This window comes from Eurypyga helias, unplaced genomic scaffold, assembly GCF_000690775.1.
Source record: "Eurypyga helias isolate BGI_N326 unplaced genomic scaffold, ASM69077v1 scaffold45721, whole genome shotgun sequence".
Taxonomy (NCBI): Eukaryota; Metazoa; Chordata; class Aves; order Eurypygiformes; family Eurypygidae; genus Eurypyga; species Eurypyga helias.
In genome coordinates, this window is record NW_010229735.1 from 5414 (window position 1) to 15123 (window position 9710).

The 9710-nt window shown below is 38.2% G+C and overlaps 1 protein-coding gene across 1 annotated transcript; it reads right to left on the reverse strand.

Moving 5' to 3' along the window:
* Nucleotides 1-886: 886 nt before the first annotated feature.
* Nucleotides 887-9095, reverse strand: RAB8B (RAB8B, member RAS oncogene family; the record flags this gene model as incomplete). The annotated part of the gene is made up of 7 exons (XM_010160499.1): nt 887-1731; nt 2240-2290; nt 4425-4490; nt 5240-5329; nt 6430-6507; nt 7897-7957; nt 9035-9095. Coding segments are annotated over 7 exons (500 nt in total), but the record flags the coding sequence as incomplete, so codon positions are not given.
* Nucleotides 9096-9710: the final 615 nt, after the last annotated feature.

The window sequence follows — 9710 nt, forward strand, 5'->3', positions numbered from 1 at the left end:
ATGTTAAACCTTGTAAAATCAAAAGTCTATAAAAATCTAACACTACTGGCCCGTTCACTTCCAAAATATTTACAGTAGACCCAGAGATGACAAATTCAGTACCTGACACCACAAAATGAATCGGTTAGCTGCGGTAACAACCAGCTCGCTGTTTACAACTCTAGACAACCTAGTGACGCAAAAAGCAAGCACGTCAGACGTTAACTCTGACCAGTAGAGAATGCACCTATCCCCTACTAAGGAACATGCTGGACACACACTTGTGGTTAAAGCTTACAATGGTCCAAGTTTGGCACATCAACAGAACTAAAGCACCTGTTTTAATTGCTCATTGAGGAAATTTTTCAGAAAACACTAAAAAAGTAGTAGAACAAAGACTAGGTTATACAATGCTCGGTTGAGTAAAAAAGGCAACTACGTTTCAACTCTGCTTCTAACAGTCTAGGTCACTGTACCAGTTTTCGATTAAAAAAATAACTGCTTGAGCAGACCAAAGAGGGCTTCGCACATTCAGCATTAACTGCATAAATAATAGTACATTTTAGCCCTAATGCGACCATTTCCTTAGTGCCAGAACTTGACCACCTTCAGCAACTGCACAGGAAGCTCGTTTTTGGACACCGCTGTTGTCAAAGGTCAAGGCTTACAGACATTAACAAACTATGCTTAGAATTCAGTAGAAATGGAAGTCACCTTCAGAAGCAGTCATTTCTGAACAAATGAATCCACAAAGAGGTTACTCAAAACTCATGCATTCAGCTTCCACAAGCCACTTAAGTGATAGTGATGAGGCCAATTTGTGACGATGATTTCAACTCCAGACTGTACTTCCTCATCAGAAACCAAAAAAGGTGCAGGCAGTTTGAGCTAACAAAGGGAAGTTAAGTGAGGAAAGACACCGTGTTTATTCAAATAACTGAAAGGTGCATCTGTGAATCAGTGACTGGCAATTCAGAACACAACTTTGCTAAGTCTGGTGAAGAAAAGCAACGCACTACATTCAGAATAGAAGCCACAGCTTCTGCATTAACAGATTTGTGCAACTAAGAGATAAAACTCAGATAAATTGTTAAATGCCAATTGTTAGAGTAATTCTCATTACTAGAGTGTCAACATCCATACTGCAGTCACGGCCACAAGATTACAGCATAGAAAATAATGGAAGCGAGACAGTTTTTCCCCTGGCTCTTACACTTGAAAATAAACTTGTTTAAAAAGAGGAAAAAAAAACCCAAAACTGCACAAATCTGTTAAGAACCTCACTTACAAGTCAAACTGTGCAAATAGAAATGTAAGATTGTGCTGTAACAGGCAGTAAGAGGCCAATATGGATGTGCAAAGTTAAAAGAAACATAGCAGCTTTTGCAACAGGCAATAAAACAGAAAGTAAAAAAGGAAAACAAGTTAACTCTTGCATTTGTGTCTCCACTTCATAGCTTCCATATCTGAGAAAGAAGAGCCTGACAGGTCAATAGGCTTAGTGAGCAAAATCCACTTGGTATTTTGTGTATCGCAGTCTACGTTCAATGGAGCTCTCAGCAGCAGCTTGGTGGTATTATTTCTGAGGCTTTGTGACCCTGTGCTTTCAAAGAAGCAGAAAAGGTTCTAAGTGTGCTGCAGTCTGTCATTAGAAGTTCATCAAAGTAGCGTGCATCGAAAGAAGCTGCTCTTCTTAGATCGATTTTCTGTTATTTTTACTGGCCCACCTGCCCCTGATGAACTGTTGTCATTCTGAAAGAGAAAGAGTATCAACATCATAAACCACAGAAAATATGTCTAACCTTCCTAGTTTCCCTCCTGACTTTCCCCTCTTGCAAAGCAATAACCAGAGCAGAACCTTATTGCAACTTGAACTCCTCAATTATCCAGACTGCTAATGGCTCATTAAAAGTGCCTGTTTCAAAAAGAAACACACATCCAACAATCCTGATCTCAAGTATTAGCTGAAGGAGCGACTATGTAATTTGATGCTTAATATAGCTAGGATCACACTGTTAAATTTCAAAAGAACACATTAGTTCCAGGTTGCCAGTGTTAATGTTCATGCAAAATAAAGAACAATTACACACTGATGTGTAACAGACTGATAAAGCACTGTTTGCTCAAATCTGATCTAGTATCCTAGCATCCACTGTAATCCCCAGGAGGGTGGGGTTCTTTTTGTAGGGTTACTACTCAGCCAATTATTACAGCAATTATTTCAATGTATCTAGTTTGTATGCCAAATGGAAATACAAACCATTTTTCTGTTGAGCTTTGTCATAATGTCCCGTGCAAGTGTGAAAAAGGCCTGGTGAGGAGAAGAAATTAAAAATAAGTTAGTCACAAGACACATTAAAGACAAGATAGATTTGGAGTAGCCAGCCACATGAACAATACAGCATTCTGTAAGCTAGCACTTGGAGCTGGAAGGCACTCCATGTACAACAGGTGGTTACTTAAAGCCACAATAAGCATGGTTTAGAAGAAAAGTATTTTTAGTCTCCATCCCTCCACTAGTTGAAGTGACCAGACTTTCCCACTGCATACCTCTTGGCCAGAAAAAAAAAAAGAATCTGCTTTAGAGAAGGCTGCATACACTAACAGTCTGGTTTGGGTTTTTTTTTTACCTTCCCAAGTTGTACTTTGCATTGTAACTAGAAACCCACAGAGGTTTGAGTATAGTGTGCCTAGGAATCAACAGAAAGGTTAGGTTTCTGTCCTCCAAAAGTTTGGCTCCTGGGCTATTTATGTTATTTATGCTTCCAACATGTCCATTAAAAAAACCGAAACAAAACAAAAAAGCCACACCCACACTCTGGCAAACCGCAGCATCTTAGGCTTCAATGTATGAAGGAGTAAAGAAATGTCTGTAGCAGAGAAATTCTGCAATTCTCCAGAAACAGAGAAAAACAAGATTTTAGGCTATCTGGAGATATCGACAATACGAGGGCAGTTCCAGAATGTAAAAAACTGTCCACATTTTCCCTCTCATTGTGTTTGGAATATAGCCAAAGACAAACACTCATTTAATGCAAATAATTTATTTTAATTGTTGATATTTAAGTCACTTCTGATCACAAGAACATCACATGTGTCATTTCCCACAAGTCAGGCATTTGGGGGAAAGAAGACTAAATTCTTACTTGCTGAATCCCTCTACCAGCCGCATTTTTTAATGCTTTCTTCACTACTCATATGACAATTTAAGAAACTATTCAGATAGCCAAGTCATACTGAGTAAACAGAAACCCATGTTGTACGTTTTACGACCTACAGGAGTTACAATGAAATTGCAGGGGTTGTCAGGAAAGAACAAGCCAACCATCTGGAGGAACTAATGGAGAAGAGGTACTTTTTATTAGTTGACTATTGCTATCCACCATTGGTATTAGCTGCTAATGTTCACACTTTCATTGTCTGCTGTAAGAACCGTAATGACACTGTGAAAATGAGGTCATGCACTATTTCAGATGCAGCACAGTGCAAATAAATCCATTCTAACTATACTGTATAACAATCACCCTGCAATCAGAAAAAAACTACTCGGCTGGAAGGCCATCAGTCATGTTATTTTAAAGTAGAAAACTCCAGTTTCTAGATAATTTGTTAGCTGCCTGATCTGAATTAAGTACATGTTTGAAGGACTTAAAAGATCTCTAATGAATACACATGGAAAGGCCTTTAGATTATAAGGTACAAGAAAAACCATTAAGAACATGTCTGCCTTATCTGAACTAACCTTAATGTAACTGCCTTTTGATACATTATTTTCTTGTCCATGCTTTTCATAGCACCCCACTCCCACCCTGAGATGATAGGATCAGCTAAGACAGGAGTTGAGCCACTCTTCCTTCTATTTCCTTATACTCTCATAAATAGGGATCTTGTGTTTTTACTGCAAAATTGATTTGCAGGAAAACAGGTTGCAAGTCTATAGGTAGAGTATTATAAGTTGTCTCATCCTCTAACATCAACTTATCTATGTTTATGTTCCAGGTTAACGTACAAATCTCCAGTTTCAACTGCACAGCACATATTTAGTAGTAATCTGAAGGCTCCTTGACACAGCAGCATGTTATTCTGAAAGTAAAGAATCTTGAATCCAATTTCCTGCACAAAGCACTGTTCTAAAATTACACCTATTCCCTGTCCATAAGCACTTGCAATTTAATTGGCGATGCACAGAGGTCTAAAGCAGCTGTTTGCTACAATAACAGCAAACCACTCTGTTAACATCACTTTAAAAAACAATTACAGACATTACCTGAAAACAAGAAAGGCTGGATTTTACAGGAGCTCTCTAAATATAAAAAGACTGGTGACCCAGATGAATAGTTGGGAATTCAGGTCCCAGATCAGGTCAGAAAGCCCAGGAGGTCATGAAACATGCCCCCGTAGCAGCAGTTCAAGGAACACACCTAAGCATAACACCCGTCTCTTACCTCTTCCACATTTATGCTGGATTTTGCACTCGTCTCCAAAAATTTGATTCCATAATCAATTGCTAACTGGAAGAGAAGTTAAAGTTTTTCAGTGTTTTTGAAGTGCCTTTGTAAAAGGAATGTTTCGCACAGGTGCATAATAGAATAGATGCTGCATGCTGCAGCAAGCTTTAAAACCACAGCCAAACAAGCTTCATTTCTGCTTTTCTCTTGCAAAAACATTAAAGTTCCCAGACAATTAGACAAAATATTAGAGCAGGCCATATTCTCATGTGAATTCAAAACAAATTTAGGACCTAAAAGAACATCAAGATGTCAATATTCACCGATACAGATTTATGGACCAGATAACTACATAGAATCACCCCACAAACTGTATTGCATGACTTTAGCTGTGTACATGATAAGAGTATTCTTACTTGCTTGTTTGTTCTGCAGACGAGTTACTCCAGCATTAATAACAGTACTTAGGACACGAGTAAGTAAGCACCATGGTGAATTGAATACAGTATGATCAAACTATATACAAAGCTTTATACTGAGATTTAGAATACTTCATGCTATAGCAAAGGTCAATATTCTTTATAGGGTCTTCCCCTCAAGACAACAGTAACAGTTTATTCTCCTCAAACTTCAAGACAATCAAGTGCTATTTAAACACAAAAAAAGGAAACCTGACATCCTACAAAAGTATCTGAAACAGGAGGTTTGAGGCCCATTTTGGCTCTCTCAAATGCCTCAAGTGTACCAAATACCCAGCAGGCAAATTGCTAAGAAGAGTAAGCTTCTAAATAAGATGAGTCACCACAGCTTACCTTCTCCCCTTTTTCTTTTGAGACTTGTCTTTTTTCATTCATATCACATTTGTTACCCAGGATCATTCTTTCTACATCTGAAGAGGCATGCTGAAAGAAGAAAAAGTAAACTCTCAGAAACAAACTGCACCGTTATTTAAAAGAAACTTCTGTGTCAAACTCTGCCACAAATTAGTATTTTATTTTTAAAAAGTTGTCTAATGTGAAGACATTACTGAGAAAGAGACCGACTTTTGAAACAAGCAACTTCATATTTAAATAGGTTGGACTATATACTCCTAGATTAAATTTGTCAGAGTATTATTACAGACCAAATACAGTACCATGAGCTCTGTATGAGGCTGTGCACATGTACAGGAATCCTGCTATTGTGGCAACGTAACGGTACACACTTCGGAGTGGTGCATGGACACCTGGGGCATTTAGCTGGAGTATCATTATGCAATATATTTGCATTTTAAAAATAATTATTAATAAAAGACTTCTAAAGTGATAATCACTACAGCAAGAGAACTTCAGCAAGAAAACTTTTCTAGCCTAGTCACTATTGGATCAAATAGCTCACTAATACAGGAATTTTGCTTAAGAGCCAAAGAACAGTACTAAAGAAAAGCCCATGGACTTTATATTTAAGAAAAACAAAACTAAAAACTCCAAACAGTGAGATTATGTTACCTAACTACAGTTTCACTAAAATTAATGTTTCTTCTCTAACTTAATAATGACCTGTCCCTACTTGACAGCATGTCCCATTAAATAATTTGCAGTAAGGAAGCTTCCCAAGACCAAATGAAAAGGTCAAAAATCTCTCAAACACACAATACAGTAATAACTGAAATTAGACAGACCTGTCATCACCTCAGTGAAAGGTAGACACTCTAGACACCCTAAGATCTTGTACCTTCCCATTCCTTAGACACATCCAAAAGCACAAAAGAACAGTGTCATATAGTAAGAGTAGTTTTGAAACATTTAATGTTTACTTTTTAAACTTAAGTTTTCTACCTTCTATCTCCAGATGAACAAGATAATATTCTCCCCATTAATAACCACTGTTGCATTCACTGCAGAGTCTAACTTGGCCATATGTGTTGGCTACTATAATGAAAGTGAGTCACTATTTGATTATTAATTGTCCCAGGGAAATCCCAAGATGGACTTGAGTAAGAAGCACTTTCCAAAGCACCTACCTCCTCTATGTTTCTTATCCAGTTTTTTATGTTGTCAAATGACTTTTCATTTGTGATGTCATACACCAGCATAATTCCCTAAATAAAATCAAGAAAATCCAGTTAGATGAGCTAGCGCTATTGCTTGACTTTTGAAGTATGCTGTTGGTTTGATTATACTTGCAGGGAATTCAACATACAACTTACACACGTATAATCCTTTCTCAAAGTGTTATGCCATTGCTGAGAATTTACTCACAGTATTTAACATCTTTTCCCACTGTTAGAGGTCAAACACACCACCTACATGAAGTTTTAAATTATTAGCCTATAGTCAGGAAAATTTTAGGAACTCTGCTACAACAGCAACCAGGAGTCTTGTTAAGTCGAGCTTAGAAGCAGCAGCTTTAAGCAGTGAAAGACTACATTTAAGCAGTGAAAGACTACACCTCTATGAGATCCAGTCTGCTGAGGCCAGATACTTACAGCCAAGTGGAGACTAGTTGCTCTCCCAGAAGCTTTGGCTCTTTCAGACAGTTATGTACGTATACTAGCGTGGGTTCTCAACAATTAGCAAAGCATGGGAAACCACACAACATCTGTATTAAGGACAGATTGCCAGGTTCACCTCCATTCCTTATTGCCTTTCCAATCAATTCCTCGCAGGACAAAAGAAAAGTCCTTGGCTGTGGACTGGGAGGTGGGGAGAACATCATGTCACTGCCAAAATGTTTTGAGTACTAGAAAGCTCTAACAGAGCCACAACTATTACTATTTCTCTCCATCTGTATTTTGTATCAGTGAAGTTATCTGGACCCACTGCCAGCCTTTGAATGGAACGGATCTGTTCATGGAATGCAACAAGAACATGTAGTAGCAGCATAGCTAGTAACCAGAAAGTTGAAATTAACAGTGTCCCAGCATAATCACAGAATTAAGAACCATTACAAGCAGTTGTACCACAAGGAGTGTAGGCTCTGAGCCAGTTATTTGACTTCAAGTCACTCTTAATAGAGGAAAAATCAACAGTAGCTTTTTAGGTGACTGTATTTCTAGCCAATATTTTGCATTCTCTACTGGCTGAAGGAAAAGTAATTCATTCAAATACACTTAATATTAAAAGAATTCATTACCATTTTTCAAACATTTGAAATGTTTAAAGGGGTTGATTGCATTAAAAACCTTGCCTGATTAGAACTTGGCAACTTAGCTTCTTATTATAATCTGCAGAAATTTAAGTATATTAAAAAAGACCATACAGCTTGAAGTTTGGTCACAAATGCAGGACTAGACAAAGTACCAGCAGGTTTAAAAAACAAAAACAAACAAACAAAAAAATCAAGAAAACACCCAATCAAACCACTAAACTTTATTCCCCACATCTCAAGCCACAATCATCTCATCCTCCAGTTGAAGGCTTAACATGATATAACCTTAGGAACAGCAAACCAATTACACTAGTTTTACCTATATAGTGAGAGCACTCACCATGGCTCCTCTGTAGTAAGCTGTTGTGATTGTGCGGAATCTCTCCTGGCCAGCTGTATCCCTAAAATTCAGTAAAAATAAGTATTTGTTGGAGGTGATCTTTACACTCCTGTGTACAAGTTTCTTCAGGCTCAAAAACTTCCCCACTCCAAGGCTATCCTACTTACAACAGTGCTTATAGCTGCACCATATATATGGCAAAAAAGCATTTAAACGTTCATGCAAGCAATGAAACTCAGCACTGCACAGCCTTCCCTAAAATAATTTTAAAAGGCAGCTCTGATGCATCTGAGTCCTGCACTAAAAAATTAAAACATGCAGCAGTAAAATATCTTAGGATAGTGGATTTTCACATACAGTTAACTATTAAAATCAACTACAATGTCTTTGTGCTGGTATTTTATCCTAGATGACGTCAAAGCAGTATCTGTCCGTGCGTGAAGAGGACCAAAGTGTTTGGCTACTAGTCACACCTAGGGGGAGCTGAACCCCAAAGGCATGACAAAAAACCAACTTTTTGATTTACATTTCAGACAGAAAGTTTGTACCAACCACTTCTGGCACTTCACCTCCTTTGTCACAAAAATTCTGGCTCGCATCCAAGTATCACAACTCTCTTTTCTACAACTTGAGAAATCAGCAAGAGCCCTACATTCACCAGTAGTTTGGCATCGGCCATAATGCTACTGCAAAAATGCTCATCTGCTACGATCAGGAGGCTCGGTCTCTACTAACCCACCACGCACAGCATGGGAGCGTTATCACTCACCTGTGCCGCTGTGAGCACAACTAGGTTATCAAAGTATCAGAGGAGGTTACATTGCATTAGATCATAGAGTTTATAGCTATTGAGCTGATACTTCTCTTCCACAGAGAATAGCTGAAAGTGCACTAAAGACGACAGCTTTTGATAAAACGGGAAGTTGGTGTGTGTTCACATATGAACAGGCTATTTCCTGTGCTACAGAGGCAGAACCACTCCAACAGCAGGCTAGAAGCAAGCATAAACCTTACGAACACTCAACGACTGAAAGGTGTGAAAACTCTGGGACACTCAGGCTCAAAGGCTATGCAGTATTCCTGCTCAAAGATTAACTCAATCCTCACTGAAAAACCTTCATTACTTGGGAATACTTACCATATTTGTAGCTTGATTTTCTTTCCATCTAATTCTATCGTTCTGATCTTAAAGTCGATTCCTGCCAAAGAAAGAGATATTTTAGGTGTTGCAATAAATGAAAAGGAAGTGTTTTGTTTCCTTTTGGCAATTTGGTAAGAGCAAACTTAGGCAAGAGAATTATTCTTAAGTTGTCATTTCTTCCAAACACTAGGAAGTGCTGAGGACGTACAAAGGTTTTCAGCCACATCCAGCATGTCAAGGATAAATTATTCTGCACGATGAAAACAGACCAAACCCAGACTCATTATTAGAGTTAGTGATGATTATGAGAGGAAGATTTAATCCCAAAATTCTTCCATTTTACACTCCTAAGGTCACTAGTTTGCATGTGTATTTTGCTCAACTTTTGACTAGCCCCTGCAGTTCACATCAATTCCCTAGAACCAATACTGGCTCTGAGGAAAAGATACATACTATGACCCCTTAGCTCCTCTTCAAAACTGATGTTTAATTCAATCTAATTGGACACCACAGTAAAAGGTAAAGCATCACAGGAAATAAAATCTATACAGATAGTTACTGAAGGTGGCTGAAGTAGATCACACGTGGTACTTTTTCAAGAGCACCAGTTTAGGAGTAACTTAGATTTTCTAGGAAGCTTCAAAGGGTATCAAGAAAATACTTCCCGCCCCCC